Consider the following 17,976-nt stretch of genomic DNA (forward strand, 5'->3'; position numbering starts at 1 on the left):
TCCTAAGCGTCCATAAGGAGAGAGGAGAGGAGAGAGGTGCTCAGTGTATCCTAAGCATCCATAAGGAGAGAGGAGAGAGGTGCTCAGTGTATCCTAAACGTCCATAAGGAGAGAGGAGAGAGAGGGCTCAGTGTATCCTAAGCGTCCATAAGGAGAGAGGAGAGGAGAGAGGGCTCAGTGGAGAGGAGCTCAGTGTATCCTAAATGTCCATAAGGAGAGAGGAGAGAGGTGCTCAGTGTATCCTGTCCATAAGGAGAGGAGGGAGGGCGCTCAGTGTATCGGAGAGGAGCTCAGTGTATCCTAAGCGTCCATAAAGGAGAGAGGGAGGAGGAGAGGGCTCAGTGTATCCTAAGCGTCCATAAGGAGACATAAGGAGAGAGGAGAGGAGAGAGGAGCTCAGTGTATAAGCTCAGTGTATCCTAAGCGTCCATGGAGAGAGGAGGAGAGAGGCTCAGTGTATCCTAAATGTCCATAAGGAGAGAGAGGAGCTCAGTGTATCCTAAGCGTCCATAAGGAGAGAGGAGAGGAGAGGGCTCAGTGTATCCTAAATGTCCATAAGGAGAGAGGAGAGAGAGGGCTCAGTGTATCCTAGCGTCCATAAGGAGAGAGGAGAGGAGAGAGGGTCTCAGTGTATCCTAAGCGTACATAAGGAGAGAGGAGAGGAGAGGGGTGTATCCTAAGCGTCCATAAGGAGAGAGGAGAGGAGAGAGGAGCTCAGTGTATCCTAAGCGTCCATAAGGAGAGAGAGGAGAGAGGAGCTCAGTGTATCCTAAACGTCCATAAGGAGAGAGGAGAGAGGAGCTCAGTGTATCCTAAACGTCCATAAGGAGAGAGGAGAGGAGAGGGCTCAGTGTATCCTAAACGTCCATAAGGAGAGAGGAGAGGAGGAGGGCTCAGTGTATCCTAAGCGTCCATAAGGAGAGAGGGAGAGAGGAGCTCAGTGTATCCTAAGCGTCCATAAGGAGAGAGGAGAGAGGAACTCAGTGTATCCTAAGCGTCCATAAGGAGAGAGGAGAGGAGAGGGGCTCAGTGTATCCTAAACGTCCATAAGGAGAGAGGAGAGAGGAGCTCAGTGTATCCTAAGCGTCCATAAGGAGAGAGGAGAGAGGAGCTCAGTGTATCCTAAGCGTCCATAAGGAGAGAAGAGAGGAGAGAGGAGCTCAGTGTATCCTAAGCGTCCATAAGGAGAGAGGAGAGAGGAGCTCAGTGTATCCTAAGCGTCCATAAGGAGAGAGGAGAGGAGAGAGGTGCTCAGTGTATCCTAAGCGTCCATAAGGAGAGAGGAGAGGAGAGGAGCTCAGTGTATCCTAAGCGTCCATAAGGAGAGAGGAGAGGAGAGAGGAGCTCAGTGTATCCTAAGCGTCCATAAGGAGAGAGGAGAGGAGAGAGGAGCTCAGTGTATCCTAAGCGTCCATAAGGAGAGAGGAGAGAGGAGCTCAGTGTATCCTAAGTGTCCTTAAGGAGAGAGGAGCTCAGTGTCTCCTCTCGTCCCCCTCAGCCTCTCAGCCTCTAGCAGCATCTCCAGGTCTCTCCAGGTGGACCTGGTTCTGGTCTCACTCTCAGACATCAGGAGGAAAGTCTTTGACGGAGATGAATTCTGGCGTCGGTGTTTTTTCCTTGTGGGAAAAGGGCTGACCCGTCGGGCGGTCCACTCTTCACTGTCGTCCTGGTGATTGAAGCGTCTCAGTGGGTGGGCCTGAAGCAGCGTCCACTTGGATCCCTCAGCAGTAACGATCCCTCCTGATGGACGCCGGGCCTCCAGAGCGTCTGTCTTCAGCCTCGTAGTTTAAACGGCGTTCATCTCGTTGAACTGAAGTCGCTCCCCCTGAACGCTTCGGACGGATTCGAAGAGTTCAGCTTTCAAAGCTCCTTCCACTTTAGCTTCTCTTTGAAAGTTTTGAAGGTCGTCGGTCAGGTTGGATTCTTTGGTCTTTGATCATTTCCTGCCGCCATAGATAATCCTTCAAAGAAAACGATTGAGCCGAACGCGTTTTTTCCCGGAATTTGTGCCCACGCTCGAGCTTCAATATGTGTTCCGGTAAGTTGGACGAGACTCGTTGTCGAGCATCGAGGTTTCGATGCTGCGTTGCAAATTGTTTGCGTGAGTAGATCCCACGCCGAGTCAACGCACGGACGTGAACGGTTGCGCTTCGACCCAAATTTTGATGCAAATTTCCGGCGAGCGACGCGAATGACGCGAAGAGGGCAAAGCGAAAGATTTGCCCCAAACACGAAGGCGTTAGATGTTCGGATGTATAAAGTATAAAGCCACGCCCCCTGTAGGCGCGAATAACGCGAATAACCGCAACCTGTCAGCGTAACGGGAACCCGACTAAAACCTCATATTTTCCTTTGATTGATATCCTCAAGCAAAGCCAAATATCACGTGAAAGAAGTCGTGGTCAAGCGGTGTGTGGAATGAGTCCGTTGGGAAAAGGTAATCTGATTACTTCCTGCACTCGGCGTCCTTCCTGCTGCGTCGGTTCTTCGCGGTCGTCACGCGCCGCGCGCCGGCTCTTCATTACATGTCGAGCCGCCGGTTCCATTTTTCTTTTTCTCCGAAATAAAGCAGCGGCGGTTCCACGTTTCTCTCACCTCCACCGCAGATTGATGCCTCGCCTCGTTTTATCGCGGCCGTATCGATTAGCGGCGTGCTTGTCAGTGGTGCATAAAATTAACACTGTGTTATAGGGGCATGGATTTCTGTCAGCCCCTTGACAAGATAACCCATTATCGGACCGCCGCTCCTAATTTGTTTTTGTTTATTCAGAGGTATGAAGTAGCATTCAGCCGGCCACAATAATAAGTCTATTACCTGCGGATCCTTCGCCGCGCCATCGACAGCCACTAATCTTTCGCTGCTCCTAATTACATCAGGATCCTCAACCTTAATTAACCGATCTTTAGCCCATTTTACCGGCTTAATGCTGCGCTCAGGCAAACCGCTCCGTCGGCTGAACGGGAGCTTCCAATTCTCCTCAGCAAAAGTCCTGAAACCTCATGAGTTGTGTTCTAAATATCTGGTTTTTTTTCTTCTTTTTTTTTACAATCTGATTATTGTCTTTTTTTGAATGAGCCATTCAGCAGTAGCAGAGTTTTGAGACACTTTTATTGTCACGGTGCTGATGAATCTTTAATTATATTACATACTTGACATGTTTTAAAAACCTCTGTTATTAGGATGAACCAACTATTTGTATATCTATTTGTATATTTTTTTGTACATCTATTTGTATATCTATTTGTATATCTATTTGTACATCTATTTGTATATCTATTTGTCCATCTATTTGTATATTTATTTGTATATCTATTTGTACATCTATTTGTACATCTATTTGTATATCTATTTGTATATCTATTTGTACATCTATTTGTACATCTATTTGTATATCTATTTGTATATTTGTTTGTATATTTATTTGTATATCTATTTGTATATTTTTTTTATATATGTATTTGTATATTTTTTTATATATATGTATTTGTATATTTATTTGTATATCTCCCTAATGCACAATGTTTAATGGATAATGTTCATCATCAAGTCAAATAATTTTCTTTTGTTAAATCTGTATCATCTCAATCAATCTTTATGTTTTACTGTGTTTCAGTGGGTAGCAGGTCTGACTTTCAACCACAGGGTTGGAGGTTCAATCCCCGTCCTAGTCGGTGTGCCCTTGAGCAAGGCACTGAACCCTGAGTCGCTCCGTGTAGCTGCTCTACGGCGTATGAATGTAACAGGATTGTAAGTCGCTTTGGATAAAAGCGTCAGCTGAATGACACGTGATGTGATGTAATAACTGTCTGACCTTCATCCGTCAAAACTTCTCAAAGAAAAACTTTATTTTCAAATGTGAACTTTCATTTTCAGAGTGAGGTATTTATGAAGCGGCGAGAACAAGAACGACGCAGGAAACGTTGCGCGGAAGTTAAAAGCATCATTTTTATTTCTAAATACGCCACAAGTCAAAACGGGGAAAAAAAATCTCTTTCACCTCTTTTTTCTTTTTTGTAAATGTTGAACCCCTGAGCACCACAATCCAGCATTCCCATAATGCACTGGATTTATCCAAGATGAACGAAAAGGAAACATTGAAAGCGTCATAAACAGCTATTAAAGCGATTAGTGTCTAAAAACTACCAGCATAGCATAATACAAAGTAAACAACATGTCATTTGATTACACAAGTCCATTATTTTCTTCTTCTTTTTTCTTTTCTTCTCGCATGCAGAGCCGTCGCTTTCTTTTCGCTCGTCTGCTCTGCTGTTGGTTATGACCCCCCCCCCCCCCCCCAAAAAAACAATTTAAAATCACATGAGCGTGGTCACGACTTGAAAAAACTCTTTGGTGAGAAGAATGCCAGAATAACAGTCACCCGAAAGTGTTCATTCAGCAGTATGTACAGGGGGGTGGGGTCAGGGAAGTAGAACATGGATACTGGCCTGGATGAGCCCTGGTCCTTCAGGGGGGGGGGGGGGGGTATCCTGTGCATCACGACCTTGAGACCTCACAGACATTTGTGTTGCTCTGAATATTAATTTTATTTTTTGGGGGGGAGGGGCTTCAAAGTACAAATTTGCACGATGGTGGGCAATGTAATGTCCTTTGCGATTTTTAACGAGTAAATACAACAAAACGTAAGAATCCCAAGACTTCGTCCCCACTAATGGACTCGATCTTTGTTTGAGTTGACTCTATATGGGTCTCATGGATGTGGCTCAGTGGGGTCAACAGGTCATCTGTTGGGATGGCGGCCCGACAAGAAGGCGACCTCTAGGGAGACGGGACTGACCCCCAGGAGGCCGTATGTTCTAACTGGCCTTCTGTAACCAACGTGGGTCTTTGAAGCCAAACCACCATCTTTTCCTGAAGCTAACCAAGTGCATTCTGGTTGAGGTTTGGCCCGTTTGAATAATGTTGACCGCCAACGACCAATCGGCTGATGACACAGGGAATGGCCCAACCCCCTTTTCTCTGTTGAACCAACAGTCTCCCAGAAGACCACCGCAACATGAGTTTGTATTTTTTAATATCTGTAGCCGTGTTTGATCGAGATACGGAGACCAGGGGATCGGATCCGAGTCAGAATCTGGACGCCGGCCACGCGACAGAGAGTTGTGAAGTGAGAGAAGCAGCTCGTATCCCTTAAAAAACTCAAATACAACTCAAGTCCTTTTCCGCAGTGCAGCAGTTGGGCGTGATAAAGACGGACAGGGCGCCACATCATGAATGAGTCCTTTTCTTTTGTACCTTGGAGAGTTAACGTGTCCCGGAACAAACCCTAAAATAATACTTCTCCCACTTGGCAACTCTGCTGAAGGGCGGAGGAACGTCTGTCTGGTCCAGTTTGGAGGAACCAGTACCCGAGTCCACCACCGGGGGGCCGACGTCCTGGTTCCATGTTTCGGGTCCTCGGGCCTTCCCGCGCTCTGATTGTTAAAGAACACAATTTCAAGTAAAAGCTCTCGGCCGATTGTCCTCTGCTGCACGCCGATTGTGTTTGAACACATCTTTTCAACGGTCACTATTAATACACAGTCACACAATATATTATTAGCTCCAACGCCAGTAAAATTGGCCCCGGGGAGGGGAGGGGGGGTGGGGGGTCGAGAACTTTGAACAATCTTGCGTGGAAGGTCGGACGGGGATGAGAGCCACGTGAAAGGTCAGCAGGTCGTTCAGATCCAACGTGTGCGTTAATGCGCTCGCTAAATAAATTGGATTCACTGGATTCATTCTGTGCAAGTGGAGTCGAGCTCCTTCCCGACTGCGGAGCTGTGGCGATACTGAGTTCATGAGGTAGATACGAGTGATATTAATGCTTGAGAGATGAAATGAATCCAATATATTGTTTATTCATGAATAAACACGCGGGTATTTTTTTTTCCGACAAAGGGAAACCTTTAAATCTGCTTCTCGTGGAGTCGGGACCAACTCCTTGAGCCGGACGTGTTATCGTGTAACGGGGAAACGAGAGAGGCCGTGTTTAGACTCATAACCCGAAACCCCGCGTCGGCATTCATCGGCATCGCCCTGGAAAGGGCAACAATGTTGCCTTATAGTATTTTATAGACTTTTATCTGTTTTAAAAGTCGATTCAATGTTGTCTTTTGTCGATAAAGGGTCGATGGAGACGTGGGACACTTCTCTCTGATTATCAGCCGACGTGATGCGTCTCTGAGATACGAGATATATTTCACTTTGAATGTAGAACCAGAGAATCTCCACTCGAATGTCCACCGACTCGCTTTTCAACTGCACCTCCCAGTCGTCAGCGGGGACGAGAGGACGTCGAGCAAACCTGAAAGAAAACTGTCTTTACGATGTTCATATCTCGAGGAGCGTGACGTCGTCCTCGGGTCTTCCTCCTCCACGAGCGTCTTCTTGCAGATCCAGTCCCACCGAAGGTTCTGTTGCGCCGGCACAACACCAAAAAACAGCAAAAAGCACTTTGAACATGTTGCTTGATTCTTTTGTCTAATCCATTGTTGTTGTTGTTGTTGTTAGACTTCAAATCATTGCATGTCCACACAAACACATGGATATGAAACACCATGAATACACTGGCAATCAAGATCGTGGACATGCTTGTTGGCACAGTCTGTGACAAATGAGGTAGATGTGTGTCAATAAAATATTCCCTTCTTTGGTATAATCATACAAAATATGACAGGAAAAGAAAAAAAAAGGTCCAGTGATCTCTTGAGTTCAAACATTTGGTTTCCAGGTGGCTGTACAATACAAAACAAAAGACGTGAGGTATTTCTTGTCTTCCTACTGTGACTATATACAGGTAGACGGTGAGGTATCTGCATTGCGGAAAACTCTTTAAAGAAGAGTTTTCAAAACAACGAAGTGGAGCCTGAATGCAACGTTTGCAGGTCGAATAGAGAAAAGAACACAATAAATAAAATCTGCAATTAAAATGCTCGAGCAGACTCGATTCAAAAGCCCCCGAATAATATCTTCAAACCGGTTCCCACGATAAAAGAAAAATATGTTATATATTTTTATGAAAAGGAGAAGGAAAAAAAAGGGGGGAAGAAAAACGAAGAAAGAAAGAAAGCGGGAGAAGAAGCTCTCTGATGTTAGACACAAGTGCATTTCAAAAACAAAAAACAAAAACAATATAAAACTACCGTGACTGATGACATCACTTCCTGTATACCTGCCTCCGGGGTTGAAGTGCTCTACTCTTACCTCCCCCCCCCCCCCCTCTGTCACGTCAGCGTTGTGCTTTTTTATGCTTTCTATTTTTTTATTTGCGGCGTGAACCGACGGCTGCTGCTGATTGGTCCACGCGGCGTTGCTCAACGTGCGTTGCGGGACATTTCTCCGAAAAGACGACGCAACCTCGTGCGCTGCAGGGGGGGGGCTGTTTTCATTTCTTCTTCTTCTTTTGGGGTTGAGCCTGTTTTTTTTCGGTGGAGCAACGACGTCGATCGCAATATTTACCGTAACGGGTGAGGAAAGCGCCGGACCGCGGCGCCGCTTTCCATCACATCGATCTCAGCCGCTCTGTGGAATACAGGTTTATTAAATTCTTTGGTGCGTCGTTGTGAGTGGGCGTGTCCAAATGGAGCGATGGAGCGAGGTGGGAAAAGGACGACGACGGCGTGGTCGACGTCGACTTTAAAACACGTGTTCGGTCACGAGGTCGGGGTCAAAGGTCGGCTGTGTCGGGTTCACGGGGACAACTATCTATCCCTCTTGGTTCTGATTGATGGAGTTATTCTAAAATAACTCTGAGAACAGCAAATAATCAAAGTCGTACATCTTCAGTCGGGTGCTCTGAGCTCTCAGGTTTGAGCCGTTTGATTATTCCTGATATTATCATTCTGTATTTACTCCTGTGCACCAGTCATAAAACATGTCTCACTCCCAACCGGTCCCACCCCGGCTCTGGTTCTCGGTTCCCCCTGGACCCAGTTTTACGGGGGCCGCTCAATACATACGTACGGTGTATTTTCAAAATAAAATCCCAAAGATGAACACATCGTGGGGTTTGGGGGCGACACTGAGTATATTTGTTGCGTTAAAATAAATATGAATATTCCGTAACGTGCGTTAGCTAAGTGCAAAAGTCACACAAGAAAACTAAGGTAGACATAAAGATCATGGGTTCCTCAGGGACACGGACAGCGGTCTGCTGGGGGGGGGGTCCCGCGTTGGTTTGACCCGTCCAGCCAGAGGTGAGATGGGAGTGAGAAGAAGTGAATGCCACGTTTCATAAAATGCTGATTTGGTGCATATCCGTCAACCAATGAGCTCAATTCATCGTCACAGTCGGTCTGATGGTCCGGGGTCACGGGGTCAGTGTGGGCCGGCCCCCAGGGGACTGAGCTAGGTGGGCAGCTGATTGGCTGACCTATTAAAGGGGGCGTGACTGTTTCTAGGCAGCTCTCTGAGACGTTATGGACCGACTTGTCTGATTGGACGTGAGCCATCGAGGTGAATCGACGTCATGCAGGAGGATTTCCACTCTGGATGTGCGCTCGCCGCTTCTCGCCGCTTCTCGCCAACAAGCGTCAGGTGTGATCCCCGGCGCTTTAAGCTCCCTTTAGAAGCCGGATGCGTGGCGCCCGGAGACGGACGGTTTCCCTTTCTTTGGTATCAGCTGTAAAGAGTTTTCTGAGGTCCGCCGTGAAGACGTCTTTGGATTGAAATGGGGCTCAAGAGGGAATCTTCCTTTGGTTCCACGCGGAACGGATGTCTTTGACGACGCACAGGGGATCACGTGTCACACCGAGCGGGGAGGGAGGGGGCGGGGCCTGTCGATATCTGACCTTCCGAGGACTCCGATTGGCCTGGAGAGAAAACCGCCTTCAAAAACAACTTGCATGTCTCCCACCGCTCGGTGTCTTTGAGAAGAGAGAATGGAGGGGGGGAGGGGGGAGGGGGGGCCCGGAGTGTCAGGGGGAGGAGTTTCTGTGTCCGTGGAGCGAGGAAGAGGAGGAGGTCGTGGAAGAGGAGGAGGAGCAGGAGGGCTGGAACTGTGTGGGGCTGGCCTTCCCCTGAGCGGCGCAGTGGGCGTGTCTCCCGCGGCGTCCCGTCATGGCCGCGAACAGGACGCCTGAGGAGCAAAGGTCACGCGTTAGTCGGGCCTCTTCTTAAAGGGCCGGTACGGAGGATGACGAAGGGCAAAACGCACGGCCGTAAACATTTGTTCCTTTAAGGTTTTGGCCCTCGCCGGCCACCGTACCGACGGTGTCACAGCACCGCCCATTCACTCATCCCTTCAAGACAGTTTAGTTCAAACAAACTACAGTTTCATGAGAATGAAGTGAAGTCCTTTCAAATAATCAACACCTCAAGAGCATCGCAAAGAAAACAAACCGGGACCCCCCCCCCCCCCCCCGCCCACACACACAGACACACACACACACTGGTCCCCTCACAGGTCTGACCCCCTTAGCTGTGCTTCACGTTTCATAACTCGGCCCAAAATAATGTCGCCTGAGTAATTTGGAAATGTAAACTTCCAATGAGTTGCATATGGAGATAAGAATTAGGACCGTGGTCTCATTAAAGGTCATAAACAGGACCTGGACCTGGACCTGGACCTGGACCTGGACCTGGACCTAGACCTGGACCTGGACCAGGCCTCAGGAGACTTTGGCCAATCACAGGTCATTCCAGACAAGGGAGCGTTCCTATTGGCTGCTCTATATTCAGAGATGGAGGGGGAATAGTTTATCCTGGGATGAAAGGACTTCACAGGACCACAGGTAGTAATTCTGGAGTGAAGCCCCTCCTCTTTGAGGGAATCATTATTATAATATGCCTTTATTGTAATATTATAATATAATAAGTTTACTTTACTTCAGACCATCCTTCTGTTTATTGCTTACTTTGCATATTCAGCTCATTCTCACTCAAAGCTCCAGTCTAACACCGCCTCTTCATCGCCCTTATACTCATCATCGGTCGCTCACATCTGTCGCTCGTGACAATGATGTAAAAACGTGTAAATGTGAAATCTGAAGCCAGAAAGTGAGTAAAAATAACTGACAGCTGAGGTCAGAGCGCGAAGACTGGCCTCGCATGCGATGTGACGGCCACCGGGCTCACAGCCGGAGAGGCGGTAATTACCTCAGGACACACACACACACACACACACACACACACATAAGACAATAAGCCCCATCGACCTCGACTCCACAGGCCCAATTTTGAGATATTTAACTTTTTTAACTCCATCGGACTGCCACTTCATTACGATGGATTTTATAGCAAAGACATCACATGGCGTGGAGGACCGAGCGCCGGGCGTCGCTATCACTTATCGAATTTCCTGCCTTTGCAATTACATCAGCAAACGGCGCCTCTATTTACCTGTGTAGACAACTCCATTTATTTCTATTGACATGTTGATGCTGCTAATGCCGTTGGTAGACAGGTTCAATGCGGTCTCTTGTCTGTCATCTGTCAAGAGAACGGGGAGAGAGGAGAAAAACTCAATATGAGCATTTAGAAAGGGAGCGGGAGGAGCGATCACTCAGAGGGTGACAGGATAAGGAGAGCTTTATTAAAGAGTTCTGGGGGCAGAAGAAGAACTGTCAGAAGAGGTTACGGCCATTTGCACATGTCCGTTATGGATGGAGGGGAAAAACACACAACCCCTTTTTATAATAATAACAATAAATGAGACGGAATAGTGGGATCAGAACGCGTCGTCTGGGCGGAGACAAATAACAGTGTTGGGGTGGTAATCTTTAAATGACGGTGTTTATGAGCCAGACGGCCAGCGTGGGAATTAACCCGCCAGAGATTCTCATGGTTTCTTTCCCCCGTATCAAAGCGCAAAGCCCCACTATTATGACTAATGCGAGAGGCGGCGATGCAGACAGGAATGATATCACACTGGAGCAGACGGGCCCTTATTCTTCCTTAAGCCTCCGTCATTACGTCCCGTGTGTGACTTATGGCGGTGTCACGGCCGCGGCCGGACCACGCTTTTATGATTTTTTCTTCTTCTCTTTTGCTCGTGGCGAGCCGGAGCAGAACTCTCTCTCTGGTGGCGCGTTGAGCCTTCGGATGACGCGCGCTGAGCGGCGGAGACGCGCCGTCAGCTCGGTCCGACCGCCGGCTTCAGGTGACGCTTCACATCGGACTCACGCTTCAAGTGTTTCAGCTCAGGCCTCATCGTGCTTTTTAATATCTGATGCTCGCGTAATGTGGAGAGACCGTGGCTCACGACTGAAGACATCGGAGAGGACAAAGAAATGTTTTAAAAGTCAAGAGAGACCAAAAAACATATGAATAAATCTATCTATCTGTCTATATACATATATATATGTATATATCCATCTATCTATCTATCTATATACACATATATATCAATGTATATATCCATATATCTATCTATATACATATATATATATACATATATATAAATGTATATATCCATCTATCTATATATCTATCTATATAAATATGTATATATATATATATATATATCTATCTATATATATATATGTATATATATATATAAAATGTATATATCCATCTACCTACCTATCTATCTATATATATATATATATATATAAATATATATACAGTATATATATATATATATAAATGTATATATCCATCTATCTATATATCTATCTATATAAATATGTATATATATATATAAATATATATATATATAAAATGTATATATCCATCTACCTACCTATCTATCTATATATGTATCTATATCTATATATGTATATATATATATAAATGTATATATCCATCTATCTATATATCTTTCTATATAAATATATATATAAATATAAATATATATACAGTATATATATATATATATAAAATGTATATATCCATCTACCTATCTATCTATCTATATATGTATCTATCTATATATGTATATAGATATATATTTATATATATATATAAATGTATATATCCATCTATCTATATATCTATCTATATAAATATATATATATATATATAAAATGTATATATCCATCTACCTACCTATCTATCTATATATGTATATATATATATATATATAGTTAGTCTTGGTCTTTCATGCCAATAATAATCAAAACATTGATAAGAAGCATAGAGAGTACTCTCATTGGGCTCCATGCTACATGCTACGCTACATGCTACATTTCATTTAGCTACATGCTACATTAGCATCCCGAGCTGTCCTTGGGTTAGTACATGCTCCTCTGTGATCTCGTGTCACAAAGTGTGACATAAAGTGACACCATGTGATGCTATGACGCTCCACACAGAGCGCTCTCCAGGCCCCTCCCCCTCTGGCGTCCTCACCCCTGTTGTTGAGCTTGATGTTGAGGGGCAGCTGCGTGGCCATGGCCAGCAGGTTCTGCTGCAGCGCGTGCTGCATGATCCTCTGCTGCTCCTCCGCCACGGTCATCATCTTCTTCTCGGGCGGCTCGCCGCTCTCCAGCTTCCCTCTCAGCTGCTCCAGCGCCGCCGCCGCCGCGTGGTGCCCGCCGGGCGACATGGGCAGGGCCAGCCGGCTGGGCAGGCAGCCCCCCAGGAGGGACTCTTCTGGGGAGAAGAAGACTATTCAGACTATTAACATGTCACAGGTACACAGGAAGTCATCAGACTAGCTCAGACTAGGCGGACTGGTTTAGACTACTGGATTAAACTGGACTGGATTAGATTAGAATGGTTTAGACTGGACTGGTTTAGACTACTGGATTAAACTGGACTGGTTTAGACTGGACTGGTTTAGACTACTGGATTAAACTGGACTGGATTAGACTAGACTGGTTTAGACTGGACTGGTTTAGACTACTGGATTAGACTGGACTGGTTTAGACTACTGGATTAAACTGGACTGGTTTAGACTGGACTGGTTTAGACTACTGGATTAAACTGGACTGGATTAGATTAGAATGGTTTAGGCTGGACTGAATTAGACTACTGGATTAAACTGGACTGGTTTAGACTACTGGTTTAGACTGGACTGGTTTAGACTACTGGATTAGACTGGACTAGATTAGACTGGATTAAACTGGACTGGATTAGACTGGACTGGATTAGACTGGACTGGATTAGACTGGACTGGATTAAACTGGACTGGATTAGACTGGACTAGACTAGTTTATATTGAACTGGATTAGACTAGACTGGATTAGACTGGACTGGATTAGACTGTACTGGATTAGACTGGATTAGACTGGACTGGATTAGACTAGACTGAATTAGACTGGACTAGGTTTGACTGGATTAGACTGGACTGGATTAGACTGGACTGGACTAGGTTTGACTGGATTAGACTGGATTAGACTGGACTGGATTAGACTGGATTAGTCTGGACTGGATTAGACTTGATTAGATTGGACTGGATTAGACTGGACTGGACTAGGTTTTACTGGATTAGACTGGACTGGATTAGACTGGATTAATCTGGACTGGATTAGACTTGATTAGACTGGACTGGAGTAGACTGGACTGGACTAGGTTTGACTGGATTAGTCTGGACTGGATTAGACTTGATTAGACTGGACTGGATTAGACTGGACTGGACTAGGTTTGACTGGATTAGACTGGATTAGACTGGACTGGATTAGACTTGATTAGACTGGACTGCCTGTGGTCCAGCTGTCGATGTGGTCCCACACATGCAGGTTACCGCGGGGTGGATCTGGTTCTGCTTATTCAAGATCTCATGAATGGCTCAACTGAAACGGCTCACATTGAGAGCGGCTGCCCTCCACGCCTCAGGTCTCCTTCCTGAAATCAGAGCGCTCTCATAATCTTCGGTGCGTGTTGGAAGAGATGAGGAAGTCCTGCAAGATGTTTCCTCTTGGGGGGAAATGACCAGACTACCCGCAGGTTGCGTGAGTGAGAATGAAAACACTCTTGTGACACGTGTTTCTGTAACAGTCACGCAATAATCTCTGTAACAACTTGTGTGGAAGCTCTGTCTTCGACAATGTGTCCGTGAGGAGGAAGTGAATCATCCTCCAGAGGGACAGAAAAAGATCGAGTATATTTGGGATCAGCTATTTGCATCACGGCCAGAATTAACTCTTTCCTCTTCTTATTATTGCATCACGCACGCAAGTCTGACTATATAGAAGTCTATGAGGAAATGACTTGATGTGTTACATACACACATAAAGAAAGGGTGACCAGACGTCCTCTTTTTGAGACATAAAAAATGCGTCCGGCAGGGATTCCAAAAACGTCCGGGATTTTGCTTCATCGGATATTTGTGTTTCTCTGGGTCTTTCACAAACTAGTTATTACCTTACGAGTTTTGGAAATGATATCTCCCTTACGTTCCGACTATTTGTGATCCACAGTCCGGGATGAGAAGCCCGCCGGGAAAAGAGAGCAAAACACAAAGTTCAATGTGAATAAAATGTATTCACATTGAACTTTATAGGGAGGAGCCTCTTTGAAAACACAGCTCTGTATTTTATATAAAGTTTTGTCTTTTAAAAAACAAACAATTAAACGAGTTTCTAAAATACTGTCTGAAGTGATTACTCGTTCATTTCGAAGATTTAGTCTTTAGAAGATAAATTGTTTTTTAATCGCGATTAATGAATTTCAAAATGTGGGATTAATTAGTTAATTTTTAAAAATCTATTGACAGCCCTAATTATAACATATACTATGTATAATAATACATATATTATTAAACATTTCCCAATGTATATTTAATACACGGTTATTATATAATATGCATGTATTATTATATACACAATAAATAAAGCACAGGAAGTGAAGAGCTTCTCAGGAAGCGTCTCGACTCTCTGAATTATTGATGGAACATCCCTCTGAGGGGCGAGCGGCGTCTCGCGTTACCTTTCTTGATCACGGGCACCTGGGCGATGTGTCCGCTGTTGGCCATGGACAGGTGGGACAGGTGCATCTTCGGCGAGGACATCATGGAGGAGGGCGTGCCCACGGGGGAGTAGTTAAAGATGGCCGAGCCGTAGCTCTGCCGGCGGCCTTCCCGCCGGTTGCTGTCGATGGCGGCCTGGAGCTCGCCGGGGGAGCTCAGGCCCCGCTTTTCACATTCGTACGGGTACAGGTACTTCATATACCTGCGGGGGGAGACGGGTCACCGGGCTGCTGGGCTCACATTGTCAACCAATCAAATCCATCGGGGCTTTTTTGGGGATTGGAAGAAAACCAGAAAAAACTCAAGTCCTCCAACTATAATAACTTTATTAATATCGCACCTTTAAAAACAATGTTTACAAAGTGCTCCACAGAGAGTCAACGCAAAACAAATGGAAGAGCAAGAAACCAATATTACATTTTAAAATATATATAAAAATTAAAATTAAATTAAAAATAAATTGAAATTAAAAATAAATTAAAAACAAAATAAATTTAATACAGACAAACTAAATTAGGGGAACCAAATTTCTGCATAAAAAGACGAGATCACTTAAAAGCTGTTCTATAAGAATGGGTTTTAAGAAGTGATGTAAAAGAAGTTACTGATTCTGCGAGCCTCATCCCCTATACAACTATACAACATTATTTTCTATTTCTTGGGAGTTTTTCCTGATCCGATGTGAGGTCAAAGGTCAGGGATGTCGTATGCGTACAGATTGTAAAGCTTTTATGAGGCAAATTAGAAATGTGTGATATTGGACTGTATAAAATAAGAGGGGGTGGACTATGAGGAGGAGGAGGAAGAGGAGGAGGAGGAGGAGGAGGAGAAAAAAGATAAGGAGGAAGACAGGAGGAGGAGGAGGAAGAGGAGGACAGGAGGAGGAGGAAGATGAGAAGGAGGTGGAAGAGGAGGAGGAGGAGGAGGAAGAGGAGGGGGGGGTGGACTATGAGGAGGAAGATAAGGAGGAGGAGGAGGGAGAGGAAAAAGATAAGGAGGAAGACAGGAGGAGGAGGAAGATGAAGAGAAGGAGGTGGAATATGAGGAGGAGGAGGAAGAGGAGGAGGGGGTGGACTATGAGGAGGAGGAGGGAGAGGAAAAAGATAAGGAGGAAGACAGGAGGAGGAGGAAGACAGGAGGAGGAGGAGGAAGAGGAGGACAGGAGGAGGAGGAAGATGAGGAGGAGGGAGAGGAAAAAATGAGGAGGAAGACGAGAAAGATGAAGAGAAGGAGGTGGAATATGAGGAGGAGGAGGAAGAGGAGGAGGGGGGGGTGGACTATGAGGAGGAGGAGGAGGAGGAGGAAGAAGAGGAGGAGAGGAGGAGGAGGACGATGAGGAGGAGGAGGAGGAGGAAGAGGAGGAGGAGGGGGAGGAGGACGATGAGGAAGAGGAGGAGGAGGTGGAATATGAGGAGGAGGAGGAAGAGGAGGAGGGGGGGAGGAGGAGGAAGAAGAGGAGGAGGGGGAGGAGGACGATGAGGAAGAGGAGGAGGAGGACGATGAGGAAGAGGAGGAGGACGATGAGGAGGAAGAGGAGGGGGAGGAGGACGATGGGGAAGAGGAGGAGGAAGGGGAGGATGTTATCAGCCATCTGGGGGTTTCTCTACTCACTGCGTCCGCAGGGTGAAGGCTGCGCTGGTGATGGAGGTGGGCAGGTTCAGGCCCTTGGTGATCTCGCGCCATATCTTCTTATTGATGACCTCCACTAAGCCGCCCTTTTCCGTGACCAGCTTGTAGAGCATGTAGAGGTCCAACACCTGCTTGGCCATGATAGGAATCCGATTCACTGGAGTCCCTGCAGGACGCAAACACAATATCCACAATCAATGCCATTAACTCTGGTTCCTCCGTCGATGAGCCGCTCCGTCTTATAAGGCTACTCGTCTCCAGCCGCTCAGAAGGCTGACAGCTCTGTTAACGGCAGGAAATAGAACGAGAGAGAGAGAGAAAAGTTTTGACTGTCTCGCCCACTAGAAACAGAATCATTGATTATATTATAATTTTATGACAAGAGAAATTATATCTTAATTATGTCAGAAAACAAAACCATCGCAAAATAAACACGTTCAATAAAGTCCGAGGTAATTAACGGGGAGTGAAATAACAAGCGGATTGTTTAAAACTCACAAATACAAATCGGTGGAATAATGGGAGTCCGTCTTGTTGGATTAATGACGGCCAGCCCCGCCCCCTTATTAGCAGAATAAAAGCGAGTCAGACAATCATTTTCATTTGCAATTTAATGTGTGGCAATAAAGAGCGAGCGGCCGGCTCTTTGTGAGGAGTCCAAAGTGGTCGACCCCGAGATAATTAACCTGCATTTTGCTGATAGAGTTCCATTGTGCCCATCGGATTTACCATAATAGCGATCGATGGCGGCAGAAATAAAGTGCAAACAACAGCAGCGGCGCGCGGCGGGGGAGGGGGGGGGGGGCTCTGAAGTATCGTCTGAGGTGGTAAAACCACATCAATTAAGGCCAGTAATTACGGCTTTGTTTCGTGGAGCTGGCATGTGGACGGATGAGGCGCTATTAAAACAAAAGATGGACGCCCCCCCCTGTCCTCGCTAGACAACGCCGGCGGTGGACGTGAAGCGGCGAAGAAAGTGAGCAGGGGACGCTTGATTTAAAAAAATGACGTGAATGAAATAACATGAGGTTCATGAGTCGGCCCAAAGAAATGATTTGAAGGGAGACGAAGCTCAAGGCGACCGACTCTGTGTCTGAAGTTCTGCTTCTCACAACAATGTGATGCAATCTTTTGGTTACGAGCTGTACAAGTAAATGCAGAATGTTTATTTCACATTCAAAAGGTCACGGTGTAACCCCGACAATCAGCTTCTGCATACATCTCACTCAAAGAGGCCCGTATTTCTAAATGCCCGAAAACTGTTGTTCCTCAGACGGCCACCAGAGGCTGGGTCCAGAAGGGAGTCCAAGACCGCAACATCCGGTTCTGAAGAGTGAAGTATATGCTTCATGTGTTAATGTTGCATTCTCTCTCCTGACCACCAGGGGGCGACTCCTCTGGTTGTATAGAAGTCTATGCTTCATGCGTTAACGTTGCATTCTCTCTACTGACCACCAGGGGGCGACTCCTCTAGTTGTATAGAAGTCTATGCTTCATG

At 46.0% G+C, this 17,976-nt stretch overlaps 1 protein-coding gene across 4 annotated transcripts in view; it reads right to left on the minus strand.

Annotated features, from left to right (window-relative positions):
- Positions 1-3,928: 3,928 nt before the first annotated feature.
- arid3c (AT rich interactive domain 3C (BRIGHT-like)) overlaps positions 3,929-17,976 on the minus strand; it is a 73,909-nt gene continuing 59,861 nt past the window's right edge. The window contains exons 4-8 of one of the 4 annotated variants that reach the window (XM_056419025.1): positions 16,461-16,644; positions 14,810-15,051; positions 12,290-12,529; positions 10,340-10,429; positions 3,929-9,077 (exon numbers count right to left, since the gene is read on the minus strand). In XM_056419025.1, the coding sequence (XP_056275000.1) occupies positions 8,917-9,077; positions 10,340-10,429; positions 12,290-12,529; positions 14,810-15,051; positions 16,461-16,644 (917 nt within the window). In that variant the 3' untranslated portion in view covers positions 3,929-8,916. Of the gene's footprint in view, positions 9,078-10,339; positions 11,204-12,289; positions 12,548-14,809; positions 15,052-16,460; positions 16,645-17,976 lie in introns of those variants that run through there. The other 3 variants (XM_056419024.1, XM_056419023.1, XM_056419026.1) reach the window with 3 other exon arrangements.

The sequence above is a fragment of the Pseudoliparis swirei genome, chromosome 7 (genome assembly GCF_029220125.1).
Source record: "Pseudoliparis swirei isolate HS2019 ecotype Mariana Trench chromosome 7, NWPU_hadal_v1, whole genome shotgun sequence".
In the NCBI taxonomy this organism is placed as follows: domain Eukaryota; kingdom Metazoa; phylum Chordata; class Actinopteri; order Perciformes; family Liparidae; genus Pseudoliparis; species Pseudoliparis swirei.